The sequence below is a fragment of the Sebastes umbrosus genome, chromosome 9, assembly GCF_015220745.1.
Source record: "Sebastes umbrosus isolate fSebUmb1 chromosome 9, fSebUmb1.pri, whole genome shotgun sequence".
Classification (NCBI taxonomy): Eukaryota; Metazoa; Chordata; class Actinopteri; order Perciformes; family Sebastidae; genus Sebastes; species Sebastes umbrosus.
In genome coordinates this window covers 9067121-9088318 of record NC_051277.1, presented here as the reverse complement: position 1 = coordinate 9088318, position 21198 = coordinate 9067121, and the positions used below count along the sequence as shown (strand labels likewise).

General features: G+C 38.5%; 3 protein-coding genes across 3 annotated transcripts in view; all 3 read left to right on the top strand.

Annotated features, from left to right (window-relative positions):
- Window positions 1-1443, top strand: part of gar1 (GAR1 homolog, ribonucleoprotein) — a 4886-nt gene extending 3443 nt beyond the window's left edge. Inside the window, exons 5-7 of the mRNA XM_037780328.1 lie at window positions 11-134; window positions 685-837; window positions 923-1443. Of these exons, the coding sequence (XP_037636256.1) occupies window positions 11-134; window positions 685-837; window positions 923-933 (288 nt within the window). The 3' untranslated portion in view covers window positions 934-1443. The remainder of the gene's footprint in view (window positions 1-10; window positions 135-684; window positions 838-922) is intronic.
- Window positions 1444-2609: 1166 nt separating this feature from the next.
- On the top strand, window positions 2610-9742 carry LOC119494450 (alcohol dehydrogenase class-3). The gene is made up of 9 exons (XM_037780327.1): window positions 2610-2642; window positions 4833-4934; window positions 5905-6046; window positions 6147-6234; window positions 6460-6679; window positions 7190-7450; window positions 8661-8796; window positions 9266-9404; window positions 9524-9742. The coding sequence occupies exons 1-9, from the start codon at window positions 2625-2627 to the stop codon at window positions 9546-9548; spliced, it is 1131 nt and encodes a 376-aa protein (XP_037636255.1). The 5' UTR covers window positions 2610-2624; the 3' UTR covers window positions 9549-9742.
- A 2284-nt stretch (window positions 9743-12026) lies between these two features.
- On the top strand, window positions 12027-18174 carry LOC119494991 (eukaryotic translation initiation factor 4E-1A-like). Its single transcript, XM_037781267.1, is given in 8 exon segments — window positions 12027-12089; window positions 12092-12139; window positions 13387-13490; window positions 13623-13718; window positions 14488-14551; window positions 15136-15249; window positions 15594-15733; window positions 16851-18174. Coding segments are annotated over 8 exon segments (744 nt in total). The 3' UTR covers window positions 16966-18174.
- The last annotated feature ends 3024 nt before the right edge of the window (window positions 18175-21198 follow it).

The window sequence follows — 21198 nt, the reverse complement described above, 5'->3', positions numbered from 1 at the left end:
TCTTTTTTAGTTTTATATAGATCCGATGAAGCTCCTCCCGCTGCAGAGGTTCCTCCCCAGGCCGCCAGGAGAGAAGGGTCCGCCAAGAGGAGGCCGAGGAGGAAGAGGTGGAGGAAGAGGCGGTGGTCGTGGAGGTGAGGCATCCAAACTTTGCCCCATTTTAATTAATCCTGTCTCGCTTTGTGTGTTCCGCCATCTAGCGGCGCTGCCATTACTGCGGTGGCAAGTAGAGCATCTTTGGTAGTGACTCTAATGTTTGCTAACCGTGTTAACTGGTGACTTTCAGCCAAAAGCGTCCGTGGTTGCTTGTAGTAACTTGCGTAGATAATAAACACAAATTAGTAAAGTTGAAGGCTTTTACGAGGACACGGCTGCTGGTAAAAGTAGAAAACAGTTCACTTCTGAGGACAGCTTGCATTCAAACGTTTGCATATTGTAGGGAGAAGCCTCTGCATTAATGGCAACTTGGTTACTACCGGCATTACCCTGGATTAGTGTATTGTTGAGGAATGTGTAGCTCGTGACTCTTTCACACAACCAGGTTTTTTTTTCCCTCTTGGCCACTCATGCAGAAATGATCTGTCAGTCTTAGTTATTGTGGATTTAAAGTGTGCTTCCTTTGTGCCTATTTAAAGCACTGCTTGTAAGAGTGGTTTGATTAATTCTGCCTTGTTTTTGTTTCAGGTGGTTTCCGAGGTGGCCGCGGTGGAGGATTTGGAGGTGGCCGTGGTGGAGGAGGGTTTGGAGGCGGCCGCGGTGGAGGAGGATTTGGAGGTGGACGAGGAGGAGGCTTCAGAGGAAGAGGACGTTCAGATGGAGGAGGACGTGGATTCAGAGGTTTGTCCTCTTTCAATGCTCTACAAATTGTACTTTTGTTGTTCCTGGTGTGAAGGTGACCGTTTATTTTGTTGTTCACTTGTAGGCGGGAGATGATCTAACAGTGACGGTCTGGTGTGACGGTCTCTTCCCTGTCTCGTGCTACACAAGTGAAAAGGCTGCGTTCTCTGCCAGCGCCTGGCCTGTTGGACTCAGAATATGGACATTGCCTTTCTCCTTTGAAGAACTTGAACGGATTTCGCCTTTCTTGTTTTATTTTTGTACCAGTTATGAATATGTGATTTTTATTTAAAAGGTTCATATCTATGCTTGTGTGTAACAACATGAGAACCTTTCAGCCTGTTAGGGAGGGTCATTGGGGACCTTTGAAAAACAGGTTTATCATTATTCTGTGCTGATTGCATTGGCCATGACTGATGTTTGACTAAGATTTCCAGAGATACATTCACAAACCTCCATGTACTAATTTCCTCCGATAGGGGAAAATGTGTGGGAACGCTTTATATGCTGTTAGTTGAAAACATTTTAATACCCATAATTTGTAAACTCTTAAGCAGAATGTTGCCACATTTTTGTTAAAGGCCTCGATTAAAAGGTGCTTTGTAACTGTGTCTTTGTTTTAATTTCTCAGTAGAAGGCAAAGTGTCATCCTAAAGTGCAGAATCGGGGGGATGAGAGTTCAGCAAGTGTCCAAATATAGCTAGAGAATACTAGATAAATAATACTAGAATGTGTTTTTCTTATTGTTGATTCACTTAGTGGTTTAAACATTATCATGCAGAACTCCACACTGACACTACAAGGTTTCACATAAATTTGCTGAAGGGGTGAAGCTTGGAACCCAATCATAGTCCAATACAGTATACCTATACTGATGGGTTTTTCAGTGAAGTACAGGACATTTTATGGCCAGTAGTTAAACTTTTGAGATGAAAACTATTTGCATAATCATAGATTTAATACAATTGAGGTTTAAGATTTATAATATTATTTTAAATATATATATGTATATTATATTTGTATTTATATATATAATATTTATATATATTTATATAATGTATTTATATATATATTTATAGATACATGTATTATATTCATATATATATTATATTTATTTAGGATCAACTAGGTTATTGGACTTGTTGGGAAATTAAATACAATATTAATTATTGTGATATTGAAATATACCAAATTAATCTGATTTGACCTATTTTTATACAAATTAATACCTTCAGACGAAACAAATTTGCTAATCAGTTGCCGTTTAATTTGTGAAATTACGATTTCCAACGCCAAGAATTAGCTATCACTTTCAAATATTGGTTTATATGCGCTAAACGAAGGAAATAAAAATGATTTTGATATATATTTTGTATTTTTTTTTTTTCGTTTTTCGAGGTTGTTTTCATATATGCAATTTACAGTTCGTAATTACAATAGTTTATAAACCAATTTTTAAGTAGATGAACTTATAGACAAACTCATTAAGTACACTAGAGAAAACAACTTCAACATTCAAAATTGAAATAAAATTAAGAAAATAAATAACAATAATAATAATAATGATAAAAAGAAAGAATAGAGTTAAAAGAAAAGAAAACAAAAAAACACAAAACAAATGATTTTGATATATTTATATATATATATAATTTGAAACACTTTGAATCATACGTGCTTACGTCATACGTACGCTGCACGTCCTCGTTTCTGATTGGTCCAGTAAAGAAAACTCCTTTACGGCTCTGCACACTGCCCTCCCCTCCCTCTCTCTCTCTGAAGGAAGCAACATGGAGACAGCTGGAAAAGTAAGTACATTTCACACAAAATACACAATGCACATTTCAAATGCATTACTTCCTTATGTACTTAACTTAAAGGTTGCACCACAGGAAGCATAAAACAAGTAAAATTCTCTTAACTAGCTTGCTGCATTCACATACAGTGATTGAACAAGTACAAAGAAGCACTGTTGCATGACTTAACAGGGATCTTTGGTCAGTAGGTCGCAGCTGGTATGCTGCAAGTTATTGCAATGCTTCTCCTGAGAGAGAGAGAGAGATTTAATCCTGTTTATGGTGCACAATAATAAGTGCATTGTGCAACTAGCTCGACCTGTCTGTCACACACACACACTGTAAAGCCTCAGGTAACCCCATGGCTGCAGTTACTTAATTACTTGTAGAAGCATTGTTTGACCAACAAAACAAACTCCTGTGCTTTGACTTCAGGTCATCAAGTGCAAGGCAGCTGTTGCCTGGGAAGCTGGGAAGCCTCTCTCCATTGAGGAGGTGGAGGTAGCTCCACCAAAGGCCCCACCAATTTCACAAGAAGCATAAAAATTCTCTTAACTAGCTTGCATGAATTCACGTACAGTGATTGAACAAGTACAAAGAAGCACTGTTGCATGACTTAACAGGGATCTTTGGTCAGTCAGTCGCAGCTGGTATGCTGCAAGTTATTGCAATGCTTCTCCTGAGAGAGAGAGAGAGATATTTAATCCTGATTAATATAAATAAACTGAAAACTAGTTGTGTGTGTGCATTAAATGGATTCACTCATTTAGCATGAGAAATCTGAAGTAACCAATGCAATCCAATCAGTGAAGTACTGGATCTCGGTTTGCTTTGCATAATAAGCTCTGGATACAGTTCAAAGGCAAAGTGCATTGTGCAACTAGCTCGACCTGTCTGTCACACACACACACACACTGTAAAGCCTCAGGTAACCCCATGGCTGCAGTTACTTAATTATTCGTAGAAGCATTGTTTGACCAAAAAAACAAACTCCTGTGCTTTGACTTCAGGTCATCAAGTGCAAGGCAGCTGTTGCCTGGGAAGCTGGGAAGCCTCTCTCCATTGAGGAGGTGGAGGTAGCTCCACCAAAGGCCCCACCAATTTCACAAGAAGCATAAAAAGTCTCTTAACTAGCTTGCATGAATGAACAAGTACAATGAAGCACTGTTGCATGACTTAACAAGGATCTTTGGTCAGTCAGTCGCAGCTGGTATGCTGCAAGTTATTGCAATGCTTCTCCTGAGAGAGAGAGAGAGATATTTAATCCTGATTAATATAAATAAACTGAAAACTAGTTGTGTGTGTGCATTAAATGGATTCACTCATTTAGCATGAGAAATCTGAAGTAACCAATGCAATCCAATCAGTGAACTACTGGATCTCGGTTTGCTTTGCATAATAAGCTCTGGATACAGTTCAAAGGCAAAGTGCAACTAGCTCAACCTCTCACACACTGTAAAGCCTCAGGTTACCTATGGCTGCAGTCAGGGAATGAAATTAGCACCTGCCACCTGCCAAATACAGGGTAAATGTTGACTGTGGCAGGTAAAACCATGGCAGATAGGTTTTCCTTATAATAAGAAATATTATATTAAGAATATTCGAGCCGAATAAAATGATTGGACGGGCTTATAGGAAGACCTTTTTATAGCAATCCCTTGTTTTAAATTTCATTATTGTTGACTTTTTGTACAAAAGTCTTATGTTCAACATTTTATTTTGGCCTATGTTTTTATTCTGTATTGTTTTTATCTTGATGTTTGCACTATTTTAACTTATGTAAAACACTTTGTAACTATGTTTGGAAAGGTGCTATACAAATAAAGTTTATTATTATTATTATTATTATAGTCCTGCAACAGCTACAGATACTGGATTTTATTCTTTTTTTTTGTCAGAGCATTTGATTTATCGATTGCTGTCGGGGTGTAATGAGAATTTCAACAAATATAACAAAAAAATGTTTTGGAAGAATATTACCAACTCTAGCTTTAAGGTTACGTGATATATTCCATATTTCTACTGTCTTAACAAATCTAAAGCGTTCTACATAGATTTCAAAAGTGTCAGACAAAAATATTGAGTGCCCAGTTGAAATTTTCTTGAGGAAAAAACTTAATTTCAGACCCTGGCTGCAGTTACTTAATTACTTGTAGAAGCATTGTTTGACCAAAAAAACAAACTCCTGTGCTTTGACTTCAGGTCATCAAGTGCAAGGCAGCTGTTGCCTGGGAAGCTGGGAAGCCTCTCTCCATTGAGGAAGTGGAGGTAGCTCCACCCAAGGCCCATGAAGTTCGCATCAAGGTAACCCAAACCTGCCTGGCATGAATGCAACTCACATTGTATCTAGCTTTTGTATTCTTTGTAAGTTACCTGCCTTGGCATGAGAGGCAGGAAAATAACCCTGGAAGAATCACACATAGTTTTAAAGGGATGGTTTCAGTGTTTTGAAGTGGGGTTGCATGAGGTATTTATCCATAGTAGGTGTATTACCTACAGTAGATGATGGTCGGCACGCCCCCAGTTTGGAAAAACGGACAGGAGTTACCACACGGGAGCAAAGCAATGTACTGTTGTGGACGATGGCGGCAGCAAAAAGTATATTAAAGTAGAAGAAGTTTAAGTGTATGCTGTGTTTAGAGTTTATAAACCGGTTTACTTTGCGGTGAGACAGCGAAAGTTTCCGACTGGAAGCCGTCATCTACGCTCTCGCCAAAGCAACCAGACTCCATTGTTAACTCCATTGTGCTCTGCGGGGTCAAATTACAGTTCTTTTCTATGGAGTCTGGTCTGCTTTGGCGAGAGCAGAGATGGATACAACGGCTTCAGTTCCCCTGCAAGGTGAAGCAGTAAAGATAGTCTAAATATAGCGTACATTTAAACTGCTATTGATTTTTTTTTTTTTAGGTGCACCTTTCTTTTAGGTGCTAAAATCCGTTTTGCTGCCGACCCCGTCCACAGCAGTACATTACTTTACTTCCATGCGGTAACTCTTGTCTGTTTCTCCAAACTGGGGGCATGCTGACCGTCATCTACTGTAGGTAATACACTGACTATGGATACGTACCTCACACAACCCCACTTCAAAACAACCAAACTATCCCTTTAAAATGGACTTGTATGATTTTGATGTTTCATAACTGGGGAGTGCCTGAAGTTAGACATTAAGGAAATTAAGATGATTTTTAATAACAGGCCTAACGTCTTTTATATTCCACTCTTGCATGTAGCAGCTGTGTCTGACATGAACTTTAAATGACACTGTGCCTCTCAGCTCTTCGCCACGGGAGTGTGTCATACAGACGCCTACACTCTGAGCGGCAGTGACCCCGAGGGACTCTTCCCCGCCATCTTGGGCCACGAGGGTGCTGGAACAGTCGAGAGCGTTGGTGAGGGTGTCACCAAATTCAAGCCAGGTATGGAGCTGCAGGACGTGATCATGAAATGCGTTGTGAATAAGTATGTTTGTTTTTTTTTTGTATGATTTCTAATTATTCACATTTCTCTTTGACCAAGGTGATGCTGTCGTCCCGCTCTACGTGCCACAGTGTGGTGAATGCAAATTCTGCAAAAACCCCAAGACCAACCTTTGCCAGAAAATTAGGTAATGCTTTCAGACTTATTTATGCAACCTTGAGCTGGTGAAGCGACAAAAAAAAAATGGATTTCTTTGTGGCATTTGTGCAACCTCAATAGTTGAACTTGCAGCCTCAGGTGCCTCACCTCAGGGCAACCAAATCAAAGCTCATTAGTTTGAGCCCTGCGTTGAAGTACAGAGTCATTGAGTTTCATCATACATACATGAAAAGAAGTCCTCTTCTCCCTGCAGAGTCACCCAGGGCCAGGGCCTGCTCCCCGACAAAACCTCCCGCTTCACTTGCAAGGGAAAGCAAGTGTTCCACTTCATGGGGACCAGCACCTTCTCGGAGTACACCGTGGTGGCCGACATCTCTCTGGCCAAGGTGAACGAGAAGGCTCCGCTGGATAAAGTGTGCCTCCTCGGATGTGGCATTTCTACAGGTTACGGTGCTGCTCTGAACACGGCCAAGGTGGGTATCACAGGCTGTAGGCCACGCTACAATACAAGATAACGTCCTTACAAGAAAAAGAATCATTTGTACATGAGTTTATTTCTAAAGTGTTATTGTTTGAAGCTCGTTATGCAGAACGAGTTTGTCGCCCAAAGGATACAATGAAAAGAGATGAAAATGCTGTCATTGTTTGTAGGCTTCACTCTGAAATGGGTCACCCTCATTAATCATGCATATTTGATGTGACAATGAGTTGTTGCCGAGGGCGTCTGTTTCCAAGTTGCTGTTGTTTTTTTTATGTTTTCGTAGGGACATTAATTTCACACCCAAAAGTCCATTTTGGACATGTTCACAAATTTATAGAAATTAAAAAGAGAAGCAAAATAATGCAATCCAGCTCTGATATTTGTATAATTGAATGTGACTTTAACTTTAAAGTTCTCTCACAACAGTACATTTGTTATATGCAAAATGATTCAGTAATATTTGAATTCTCACATTTGCTATTCTCCCCCTGTGCACACTCAGGTTGAGCCTGGTTCCACATGTGCCGTCTTTGGCCTCGGAGCTGTCGGCTTGGCTGTTATTATGGGCTGCAAGGTTGCTGGGGCAACGAGGATCATTGGTGTGGACATTCTCGCCTCAAAGTTTGACAAAGCCAAGGAGTTTGGAGCCACTGAGTTTGTGAACCCAAAAGACCACAGCAAGCCCATCCAGGATGTGCTGGTGGAGATGACCGACGGGGGCGTGGACTATTCTTTTGAGTGCATTGGAAATGTGAAAACCATGGTGAGACACTTCGGACTGTATTATGAAAAAAACATGCAGGACATCATATAGAAATTACACTAAGCAACATATAAAACATTTTTATAAGTGTTCATTTGTCATCCCGGTTAGTTAGTTGGTAGATGTACATAGTAGAGCCAGTGCAGATATACAGTAGACCCTTTTACAGCCGCCGTCATCAAAAATATGCATGTTAGCAATGGAAGTGGTGTTTTGCCCCGAGCCGTCCAGACGAGTTAGCAAACTTTAAACATTGAATTAAAACGGTTACCAGCATCAAAATGTCCTGTTGTTGCGTGTTTGGTTGTCAGAATCGATAATCTAACGGAGGACTCAAGTTTTACAGAATTCCGACATGATCGCGACCATTTCAGACTTTCAACAGGTGTTTCGGTTTAACGAGTGACCGTGTTAACTGGTGACTTTCAGCCGAATGTGTCCTTGGTTTCTCGTAGGAACTTACATAAATGTTTTGGCGTAGATAATAAACACGTATGAGTATGTATTTAAAATTGATTTGAAGGCTTTTACGAGGAAACCTCCATGTTCCGTTTGTGTTTTCAATAGCTTGACGCTACTACGAGCAACCTTGTCGCATTCGACTGAGAGTCCCCATTTAACACGGTCACCTGTTAAAACCAAAACACTGGCGGCTTCTATGACTGCAAGCTATTAAAAGTGTTGACTACCACTGGACTGAGGACTCGATCAAAAATGCAGTGTTTGCAGCTCCCGTTTTAATACTCAATAAACTCAAAACTCTGAGTCCGTCATCTGACATTCTGTTCATGACCACAGATAACGTAGTTGTAAGAATCTTGTGACTTGTATGCTCGTAATTTCTCGCTTGTGTAACGTTACACGCCAGGTTTCCCCACCAAATACGTGTATATATCTGGCCACTGAATATTGGGTCACTTGCTAGTGGATTCTACCGACTCACTAAAAGCACACAGATCTGGAAAGTAAATTTGTTTAGGTTGTATTTGCGATCTTCAATGATTAATGCCCTTACATAGCTTGACAAGCTATCTCATTCTGATGTACTTGCGTTGCCAAACTGCGTGCGCACACTAACGTACGTCATCATTGTTTTGCAAACTATAAAAGTGTCTATATACATAGTGTGTACGCAACAGCAGCATTTAAAACCATTTTCATAAGTTGGCAATTCATAGAAACCAGGAAAATAATCATTTTCTGATTTCAGAGAGCCGCTCTGGAGGCGTGCCATAAAGGATGGGGCGAGAGCGTCATCATCGGCGTAGCCGGAGCTGGACAGGAGATCTCGACCAGACCGTTCCAGCTGGTGACGGGCCGAGTGTGGAGGGGCACAGCCTTTGGAGGTGACTGACTGTGTTAGATAATGACTTGTTATAATGGGAGTGATGTTGTCTGGCTGCAGTTCACACTCTCTGCCAGTTCAAAAAGTCGTTTGCATATTTTAACTATGGTCTTTTTTTTAGCATGCAATATATTAGGTGGAAGTTTATGAAAAGTTTATAAGCTGAGTTTAAACTAGAGTTAAACTATCCGTTTGATAATTGGACTCAAAGATAGCAAATTGTTTTCTTATGAAAGTGTCTGTATTTGTAGTGGTATTTAATTAGCCTTGAGGTGATCATGGAACAACTCTTAAATTCAGCATGTAAAATACTGTAGTTTCCACCAAGTAAACCTTGAGCAGCTGTTTTTTTAGTTTGGGACTAGGTGCCTTGCCCTCGGCCTTTTGGTGAAACATTAGTTCTATTCAGTTTAGTTTTGCCTAAATTAGATAACGAGTTATTAACCTGGTTTTGGTTATTCACCCCTCAGGGTGGAAGAGTGTGGAGAGCGTTCCTAAACTGGTGGAAGACTACCTGAATAAGAAGCTGAAGGTGGATGAGTTTGTTACCCACACTCTGCCCTTTGAGAAGATCAATGAGGGATTTGACCTCATGCACGCTGGAAAGAGGTGAGAAGAACATCAGAGGAGAATCAATTAGTTTTCTTTGTTTGTTTTCTGCTGTTCTGTCGACTTTAGTTTTTATATATCCTAACCTAATTATGTTGTTGTTGTTTTTCTCATTTCAGTATCCGCACAGTGCTGACCTTCTGAAGTGCCTAAAACATTGACTTCCTTCACATCCGGCCTTTAAACAATCTCCCTCCATAGTTGCAGCACTTAATTTTCTTCTCTGCACTTGTTTTGATGACTTCACTTTCAGCATTAGAACATCATTCATCACTTTTAGTAACAGCAAAAGACATGCTTGAAACAAAAAAGTGTCATTAAATTATTTTCAAAATTAATTTATTTTCTGCTTTTGCTTTTTGTTGCTCATTTGCTGACTTGTGTGGTGTTTTATAAGATAACATATTTATACATAAAGGCTGCTGCTCTTAGCTAGGACAGTCAACAAAGAGTCTCTTTCAGCCCCATTTAGTCACTCCTTCAAGAGTTCATAGCATGAAAACAGCATTTAATTACTTCAGTTACAGTATACACAACCACATTCATACTTGGTACTCACACTGAATAAATAATTAATGTTTTACATAATGCAATATAAAAAAGAACAAATGTTCCAGTTAAAACATCTTGAATACATACTTAAATATTGTACTTACATTGCATTTTGGTAAGGTCATCACAGTCTCTGAGATAGCATACCACAGCCTGATCGGATCACAAGCCTCATCCTGAGTAAAACATAGTTGTAATCACACAATCAGGGTTATTTTCTGTTCATGTGTTTATCTCGTGATTACTGTTTATCACCAACAGGAACGTGTTTTATCAGCGCACATTTCCGCTAAGCCTGCACATTGTAGAATATACTGTATGTATACTATTTATGAGCACAATATACTAAGCCTATAACATACTTCAACAGGGGTGGTAAACAGACTGAGAATGGCACTTGGGTTTACTTAATGTTGTAATATTACCCCAAAATGCAGTACATTAATCATCAACAAGTACACTACGCTGCCTGCACTCCCTGGTTGGTCTCCTACATACATAATATAGTATATGTGCAATTCAAGACAAGCAGTTACACAAAATAGGAATGTATTTTCCACACATTTACTGCCACAGGTTGTGAATGGGACTTTTTTAATCTGCATTGTCTCATTTTTGTGCCGATCAAGTTTTACCATTTGAAGAAGTGACTTTTGCTGTTTGAGGTGATGTTTGTTATCTACTAATCGAGATGACCTTTTAGACTGTGACTCCGAATCCGAATTTCACCTACAGTAGGGCACCAAAAGAGCTGGAGCCGGCCCTGTTACAGGTATGACCTTAATGGCTCTCTGGGTCACCCAAACAACATGTGACACATTGACATCACATCACCAGTATTACTAAAAGACTAAGATGATTCAGTTAGAGTGCAAAAAGTCCACATTTCTGGTGAGATGACCACCACATCCTAGAAATATCATTCAGTTTTAATGTTCTGTATGCCTGTATATACAAAAAAAATAAAGTTCAGGACAGTGGTCACAAGTATACTAACTTTACTATTACTTGAATTACATTTATTGCACAATTTATTTGTTTATTTGTTTTGCACAATTTAAGACTATACAACATAACAAAAAAAATAAATGAATAACATAAAGTGCAGGAAGAGGCAAACAACCCACTGGGCTTATCTGAAGCCTCCACCTATAGAGACAAGATTAATATAAAGAAATAATATGACTACATAATAGTGATAACAAACAATTAGGACAAGATGTATATAATAACAACAATAACAATACAGTAAATATATCAAAAAAGACAAGTGTGTGTGTGCGTGTAGCGTGGAAGTGTATGTTTAGTGTTTGTGAGGAGGATATTGATTTAAATATCTATAAAGACTTCTGGGCAATCATAACCAAACAACATTGTGAGTGGGATAAAATAAAAAACATAAAAACAGATACATGGACAACATGGAGGGAAAGCAATTACAAGACAGCGATTAAAGGACCCTTTAAGCGACTTTTGAAACATGTTACAGATGAACAGTTTATTGATAGATGTGAAAAGATACTCCATAATTTGGTTCCCATAAATCTTATCGAAAATGTACCTCTACTAGTGAAAAATCTAGGAGGATGAAGATCTAGAGATTGACGGGTTGAGTAAGAATAGACCTGAGAATTTGTTTTTAAATAGAACTGCTCCGGAATATTCCCTTCAACAGAAAGTATCTTATAAATAAAAACACATATTTGAGAAATATTGATATCATGAATAGTAAGAATCTGGAGTTTCTTAAATAGAGGAGCAAGAGGAGATGTGTGACTCACAAAACATTTTTGGAGAACTAACATTTTGTGAAGGTTTGTAGGAAAAGTACTCACCCAAACTATATTACAATATGAAAGATAGGGATAACAATAAATCTATAATAATCTGATCTATTCTTATTACTTCAAGGACAATTGATTACTACTCTTAGATAAATGTATGATTGTTTATAATCCACCCATGCATTTGATGAATAATCAATAATTGGGAGGAAGATGACCATTGTGTCCCACACACACACACACAGCCATGTGATCAACATGTACTGTTTGATCCATCTTCTTGCGCATGCGCAGTGTGGAGCACCAGATGGTCCAATCAGGTATTTTAACAGACACCAAAACACCAGAGAGAGTGATTCACCAGAGAGTGATTCACAGAAGATGGCGACCGCTCTGGTGGTGAGTTACCTGACTACAACACACCAATTCATTCATTCAGTTTAGGGCTTAAAGCTCCACTACATATGCTTTTTATCCACTGATGCTAAACAACCATGAAATACATGAGAGAGCGCGCGCGTCATTAACGTTAATTGGTTACCGGTAACAGAACTCCACAAACAACATTCAATTAGAGGTAGATTAAATCACGTTAGTCGCGTTTTTGTATCTAAGATTATTCCTAAAAAAGGTCAACATGGAGTAATGAACCTGGATGGATGTTATGAAGCTGTAGGTCTGAGCTGGCTGGTTGCAGTGTTGTCAGATCAGATTGACAGTTTCCAGGCAAATCACTATTTGAAATTTGCCCAATTCAATTAAAAACAGCCTAAATGTTAACCTTACCAGAAAACTGTGTAAAAGCATAAACCCAAACATACAATGCTTCATTTCTGCATCAAATAACTAAAGACAAAATGTTAGAAAAAAAGGCTATGCAACCCACAAAGACAACCAAATACACAAATGTCCATGTTAATGATGATGAAGTTAAGGTGAGGAGGTCCTCCATCAAATATTTCTCACATTAATTTTGTAAGCTGATTTTTTTATTTTTATTTTTATTTTTTATTTTGTTTTCTCAACTTTTTTTTTTTTTATTTTCATTTTTTTTTTTTACAATAAATACACACACAAGACATGAAACACCCAGTACCTTTATACAAAGTAGAAGGAAAAAAGAGGGGATACATGTCAAGCACGAGTGCAAAGCAAAATGGAGACAGGGTATAATGTATAATTATTTGATATTAGTCTCATGGACAAAGGTAAAGAAAAAAAATCAATTCAAATGTAACTGTATTATCTAAAGAATAAAATCTGGTCTAAAGTGCCACTATAAAGAAGCAGTGCAGAAATACACAAATTAAAACAGAGACAAAAAGGAGCAATACAATACAAAAAAAAACCGTACATGACACAGGGTGCTTTGGCATGTACTGTATGTTCTCCGTCCCTACTGCTAACTTCTCCTTAACTACTCATACTCCATAAATAACTCTTTAAGTATCACGGCTATGACCATAACAATATATTTAAAAACGATTGTATGACAATAACACTAGACAAGTGTGATAATTAGGCTACAGACAGTGCCAGTAGCTGTCATCACAGATGGCACATTACAAACATGCCCGTTTAAAAACCCCACATTTTTATCTCTGAAAATACTTTTTAATGCATCTTTGTACTTTTTTGTTTCCTAGATGACGACTTCAGTTCCTGCTAATCCTGAAAAGGACAAATGTGAAGCAATCATTCAAAAGATTATGAGTCCTGAATCATACATCAAGCATCCGTTACAAAACAAGTAAGACCACAGCTCTGTTTCATCGGAGGTTTGAGCATCTCTTCCAGTGAAACGAGTTGTTAATGAGCAACATGACGAGTGAGGGAAAACCTGCAGTTTTTCTGTATTAACTAACTCTTCTTTGATTTGCAGATGGGCCCTTTGGTTTTTCAAGAACGACAAAAGCAAAACATGGCAAGCCAACGTTCGTCTCATCTCCAAATTTGACACTGTGGAAGACTTCTGGGCGTAAGTCTATTATTGCTATACACGTGACTACTAAATGCTGTCCAATCAGCCAACCTCAGACCTATTCATGATCAAACTGGTTCCATCATTTTGGAGGGTAGGACACAACATCGTTGATTTACTGATATAGGAGACCATATGAATCATCTTAATTTAGTTACCTACATCCTTCCACCAAAAAGCAATGTAACATTTCAAAAATAGCTCTTAAAATGTAGTTTTTTGTTCCTGATGTACCCTTCAGGAGTTGTTCCGATACAGCCTAAAATGCTGGATCGGGTATCGGCGAATACGCGAGTCTATCCACCAATCCGATGTCACGTTATCATATCATTTATCAGCTCATTTACACGACAGAGGAACAACAACACGTCACTCACTACCCAATCCATACATCCTGCCTGATTGTTTTTTTCCGGAGCTGATGATGAAAGTAGCTACCGATTGAGCCGTCTCGCTTCTTTCTCATCTCTGTTGAGAGCTGGACATGCGCAGTACCGATCGGGCAGGTGCTAGCAGAGAGCGTAACGTGAGCCAGAAGTTGCAAAATGTCAGCAATTTGGCAATACTTTACACTGGAAAATCCCACTAGTGAAACAGCGATGTGTACAGTATTTAAGGCTTTAGTTTGAAGGGTTAATTTAGTTTCCATACAGTTTTTTTTTGTTTTTAACGCACTGGTATCAGATCGGTACTCTGTACAATTCATATTACACCCGTGTTTCCAGCCAGGCTGCCAAAAACATAAAATCTCCTCCTTCCTTCACAGATTATACAATCACATCCAGCTGTCAAGTAACTTGATGTCTGGCTGTGACTACTCGCTGTTTAAGGTAAGCATGCTTTTATCGCTGTCTTTCAACATTTTACAGTTTACTGTATATCCATTTATAATGTTAATTGTCTTAGCTTCCACTCTCAGTAGATATCCACGTGAACTCAGTGGACTAGACGCTGACAATATTTACATGCATGAAATATTCCAAAATAGTTTTTTGCCCTTCTTCCAAAAAAGACAATATTCCTACTAAGCTGTATACATGGCTAATGAAAAATTAATATTCCCGTTTACCGGAATGATAGTGGAATATTAACATGCATGTAAAGGTAGACTATGTTTACATGCACACTAATATTCCACTATTATTCCAAATATGTTAATAATCTGAATTTGATATTCTGTATTAGGCTTTTTCCTGAATGGAGCATGTTCTGATTAAGACATGTGGGATATGCTGATATTATTCAGGTTTATGGGCATTTGGAGTATGTGTCTTTGCTGTGATTTTTCACTGCAGTTTGCGGCACAGAGATCCTATCCTTATTAAAGAGAAACTGATCAATCAAAGCCGTCGTTCATTATGGATACATTGGGTTATTTAAAGTGTTGTGACCTTTGACCTTCATGTGGATACAGGATGGGATTGAGCCCATGTGGGAGGATGTACGGAATCGACGAGGTGGCCGCTGGCTGATAACTCTGTCCAAGCAGCAGCGTAGAGCAGACCTGGATCGGTTCTGGCTGGAGACGGTATGTTCAGTCCTGTCGAGTATTAGCTACTTTAACTATAACATTTATTAGCTGTATCTTTAGGCCTTTTTCAAAGAAAAGCACAGAACTAAACAATAGATTTAATGACGGGTGAATTCCGTTTGCCGCTTTGGTTTCAGGGTCCTGGTATTGTGCATGTCGGCTCACTGTAACACCGTCATGAATTACTGAGACACTTGAATAGAACGCAGTTATGTTATTTGTAACACCTGTGCTTTTCCTACAATGACAAGTCAGAATGGCTGCTTTGAAAGAGGCCTATCAGTTTCTAACTGCTCCCCAATAACAAAGCATTTGTAAATAATGTCTTGTTTTTCCTGCAGCTCTTGTGTCTCGTGGGTGAAGCCTTTGGCGACCACAGCGACGACGTGTGCGGAGCCGTCATTAACGTCCGAGCCAAAGGAGACAAAATAGCAATATGGACCACAGACTACGAAAACAAAGATGCCATCACACACATAGGGTGACCTGAAGATGACACACTTACTGATGACAAATCTGTCAAATGTCAAATAGAAATTCATCTATACATTCAGTCATAGTAAAGAGAATAATCACCCGTATAGCTCAAATGTCTTATTTTTATACTTTGCAAGTATTTTAACCTCAGTAGTTGAAATTAGCTACTTACATTTAATACAGTGGTAGATGACCATTTAGCTTAAAGGGATAGTTCAATACATATTTTCCCTCTTACCAATAGTGCTATTTATCAATCTAGATTGTTTTGGGACGAGTTGCCGAGTGGTGGAGGCATCGGCAGTAGATATATTTGCCCTCTCTCCAATATAATGGAACTAGATGGCATTCGGCTTGTGGTGCTCATAGCGCCAAAAATGTATTTTTCTAGAAATCATGACCCGGTTACTCAAGATAATGCACAGACCTCGTTGTGAGCTGTTTAATGTAGGAACTATTTTCTTTCTACCGAACTATAACCGCCAACCTCATCACCGCACAGAAGGAAGCGTGCATCTATACTCCATACTGCTGGCTAACCTTACAACTCAGCCGAGCAGGATGGCATTAATGTTTACATCTCGCACTGTCACGAGCACGAGCCTCTCGTCCATGAGTAGATGCACGCTTCCTTCTGCACGGCGATACGGTTGGCGGGGTTTCGTTCGGTAGAAAGAAAATACATAAATTTGCTCACAACAAGATCTGTGGATTTTCTTGAGTAACTGGGTTTCTTCGTTTCTGGAAAGAAACATTGCTGAGTTTTTGAAAATGAGCACCACAAGCCGAGGGCCATCTAGTTCCTTGGAGAGAAGGCAGTCATCTCTACAGTTGGATATCTCCAACACTCGGCAACTCACACTAAAACAATCTAGATTGATGAATGGCACTACAGGTAAGAGGAAAAACATGTATTTTTGATTTAAGGGTGAACTGTCCCTTTAACAGCTGGGCAGATAACCCCCATCACTGGACGTTCTCAGCAAACTAGTTTACTACAGCAGGATACACTGATAGAGATAACCTAAGCGAGGAATATGCATGTTATAGAGTCTGAATGTCTTTTAATGTACATTTTCTGATATGCAATATGTGTTTCTTTCTGCCTTTTTTTTTTTTAGGCGTGTGTACAAAGAGAGGTTAGGCGTTCCAACACGAGCGGTCATCGGATACCAGTCGCACGCAGACACGGCCACAAAGAGCGGCTCCTCAACCAAGAACAAGTTTGTCGCCTGAGGATCATCAACCACGCCTTTTTCTGTTGCCAGCATAGATTTACAGTCATTTTTCCGTGAATGTAACTTACATATTTATCCACTAACAACCACTTGAGCTGGAGATAAAATTGATTCTTTTCTATTTGCCTATTTGTTGCCACTTTACCAAAGCTTTTTTTTGTTTATGGTGAGGGTACGTGCCGTTAAAATGTAGCACTATCGTCTTGTTTTGTGGTGGTGGGCTGAAGATGAGTAAAAGAGGTTTTGATGCCCAGATTTAATTTTCAAATGCAGTTGCATATTTGTGGAGAATTTATTTAATTTATCCTCCCCTTAGTGTATGTCAATTATTTTCTTAAAATATTTAACATTAAAGGCAAAAAAAACAATGTAAAACATTTTCTACTTTGGTATAAACTGTAGCTCTCTGTTTGTATTGTAATGCCAGTTTACAGATTTATTGCACATTTAGTTGCACAGTATTTCATTGTGATTTAACCCACATCTTCTGAAAGTGACTGATCTAACAAATTGATAGAAAACGTTTGAATTCAGCAGTCAGGGAAGTTTTGACATCATTGTGCAGTTGTTTTTCAGTTTAACAAATTATTTAAAAGTCACTTTATTGCCGACGTTGCGAATAGGAGGTCTTACTTCAAACTGTTTAGTTACTAGCTTGTGCAGTATGGGATATGTGAAGAGTTGAAATTGGGATTTTTAGGGAATATATTTAAAGATACTCATGGTGCTTCATAATGAGTGTCTAAAGATTTTGAAGTTGACTTATTTTCCACTCGTTCACACCATTATGGATCAGGAAGCGTAGTTACAATATGCCTCAGATTTATCACTTGAGCAAATGTGAGCCATTTCTACCTGAGCACAGAAAGATGTCAGTCATGAGGATATTTTCTAAATATAAATATTGTTGGGAATGTGTTTATTTCTTGTAAGTGCACAAGCCATATTACAGTGTACAATGTTCAGTTAAAAACAGTTTACTTGATCGAGTTTTGTTGATCTACTGCTTTGATACGGTTTACATAGTGTTATTAGTTCCACTCCAGATTTAGTTTTGTATGTGGCATAAGCAAAAATTGATTTGTTTGAAGAGCTTAGACTTGAATGTGCCTTGAATGTAACACCTGCCCCATATTTCTGAGCAGTACATGTACAAAGGAGTGATGTAAATAAATTATGTAGAGTGAAGTGGGTTCTCTTAAAACAAGGGGTTTTGATTATGAACTGATCTTTTTTTATTGTTGTATCATAATGGCATGCCAATTGTCTGGTTTGGAAAAAAGGAACATCTTACTGGTGGTTTAGAGGGAATTTTGGGAACTTAATTTGGAAAAGTATTTAATTTTCTTTATATGTAAAGGTGAGGAAAATAATTAAGTAATCTATAGCTGATATGATTAATGCAAGATGCATATTTTTGAGGAAAAAATGCTTCAGGATATTTCAGTAATGGCATTGCAAGCAGGTAAAGCATTCCTTTGACAGCTGAATACATGACACACACCTGATAATATACCATTTAACCTTACATTGCAGCTGTAGGGAAGCTGTATATGTGTGCTAATAATAGGCTGCTCAGCAATTTATTACATCCCACGTCATCTGAAAGCAGCTCTGCTTTGAGTAATGCAAGGTTGGCATCATGTTTGCCATTAATCACGTGTTTTCTGGAGGCTGTTTGAAACAATGATCATCATAACGTCACCCGTGCTCTATCTATCTTCTCTCACTCTCACACTCACTGACATTGTGTGTTAGGTTGGTAACCAGATTTGATGTTTGCTTCCTACCTATTTAAGGCAGATAAAGGGATTTGTGTTGGTAGCTACAGTAATTTATGTCTCAGTTGGTCTTAGCCTTTATTAGGCTATACAAATTGCAGTTGGACTTAAAGGGGCCTAAAGTAATCTATGACATCCATTGACTGGCTTACCGAGAGCAATAGCAACACGACCCCTCCAGCTCGTTTGAAATAAGCCTCCCTGTAATTGAGACAATCGATCAAGGCCCATTTTCACACCAGAGACAACTAAGAGGAAATTAGAAGAGAGATCCACAGTGATGGTTGTAAGGTTAAGGCTTTACCACATGATGCAAAACACAACAAGCGGCCTTTTTTTGAAAGCTTTAGAGCCCTTTTAGTTGTGTTGCTGTTGAAAATTCTGCATAAATGTGCACATAATGTCACCTGTTTTTCTTAAAGAAGGTAATACACCACTCTTATATCTCATATGCATGATGATTGATTGGTATTGGGCATTTCATTAACAAATGGCAAACCATAAAAACAATTCAACATAGTGCTGGTATTTGAAGAGGATTTATTTCTGCTGGTGTTTTTATTCTCCTTTGTTCAGCCGTAACACGAGATCAAGTAAATTAACCTACTGCAGCTACAGTAAATCCTTCAGATGCCCTCCTGGCACAGGTCAGTCAGATTATTTGTCCATTCATTGTATGGAAGTGTGTGTTACATAAAGCAATTATGTGTCACTTTTATAGTCCCCCTAGATGAGGATAAAATGTGATAAAATATGTTAATGTAATTAACTGTCTGATAACGTAATAACATATTCTGATGGACAATTTAATTATTTTTTCCTCCATGATGTAATAGCTCCAAGAAGCACATACTTCAGTTATTGCATCAAGGAGATGTAAAAACAGATGGAAATTCTATCACAATCTGACTAATTATTTAATTATCTTGTGGTTCTTATCTCCCCAATTCATCAGTATATCTTTTCTTTGCTTCCGCCTGCCATTTCAAAGCCTTAAATAAGACGATGATGCAGAGTGATCACAATCATCTGCTGGCAAGTGCTGTTAAGTATTGATTTATGCAAAAACCTTTCCCTACCTTCTTGGCCTCTTTTCCCTGATAAGCACCTTTTAGTGGTAACAGCTGACATCTGAGGTGTGGGCTGCTGGGTTTGATGACCTTGATGTCCTGACAGATGGAAGTGCTAACCCGAGCTGACACCTGTAATTGACAGAGGCAACATGCATGTGCTCCTTCTCTTTAGGTTGCGAATGATAAGCAGAGGCAAGAAAAACATATACAGCTGTTTTAAGGCCCATTCTAGTTTACTTTTACATTTGGGCTTTTAACCAGAGGTAGAATTCAGATCCTTTACTTAAGTAAAAGGAGCATGTCAATCTCCATTAAAATTTGAAATAAAATGTGATAGCATAATATGTGTATTAAAAATAACAGCTCCCACGCCTATTGTTAAATTATGAATTCATTAATATGTAAGCAGCTTGTTAATGTTGCAGCTGGTGCAGGTAGGGTATACTTAGAGACGTAGAGAAAGTCTCATAGAATTGTAATAATCAGTTCCAGTACCTCAAGAAGAGTACTGGGAAAATATATTTGTCACTTTCCACTTAGCTTTTAGCTAATGCTGCTATTAGGATGCACTGTAAATCACGCTTAATGCTGCTATTAACTGTGAGTAGGGCTTGGGTTCACTGTCCATCTTATCATGTCAGCTGTTGCAGGGACCAAAGCACAGATGCAGAAGCAATGTTAGGATGTACTGTATAGGATTTTGCCACCTTCATGTGCACATTAAGTGAATTATAAAGGGCTGACATCATGCATACAGTAGTCTACCTTACATAAGCTTGAATGCTGCACTATCTATCTATCTATCTATCTATCTATCTATCTATCTATCTATCCATCCATCCAGAACATCCAGAATAGGGGTCTGCAACCTGCGGCTCCGGAGCCACATGCAGCTCTTTAGCCCCTCTCCAGTGGCTCCCTGTGGATTTTTTAATAAATTTGTGGAAATCAACTGTTTTTTTGTTTACATTTTCATTTGTATTCATCATTGTTGTAGGTCTATAGTACGACGGTACGACGGAGTATTGAGTCACATTGAGGAAAAAAAAAAAAATCAGAGATTTCGAGAATAAAGTCATAATATTATGAGGAATAAAAGTCATAAGTTTATGAGGATAAAGTCGTAGTATTATGAGAATAAAGTCATAATATTAGTATATAGTAGTATAGTAGTATAGTAGTAGCAATTTTATGTGTTATTTTCTTTTTTTCTCGTAAAGTTATGACTTTATTTCTTGTTATATTACGACTTTTTTCCTCCTTGGGGATGAACGATCAGAGTTTGGAGGAGATTATGGAGGACTTTACGATGCACACGACTTGCAGGAAGACCTCCGGACCGGTGAGTACAATAACATACAAATTGTGATGGTTGTA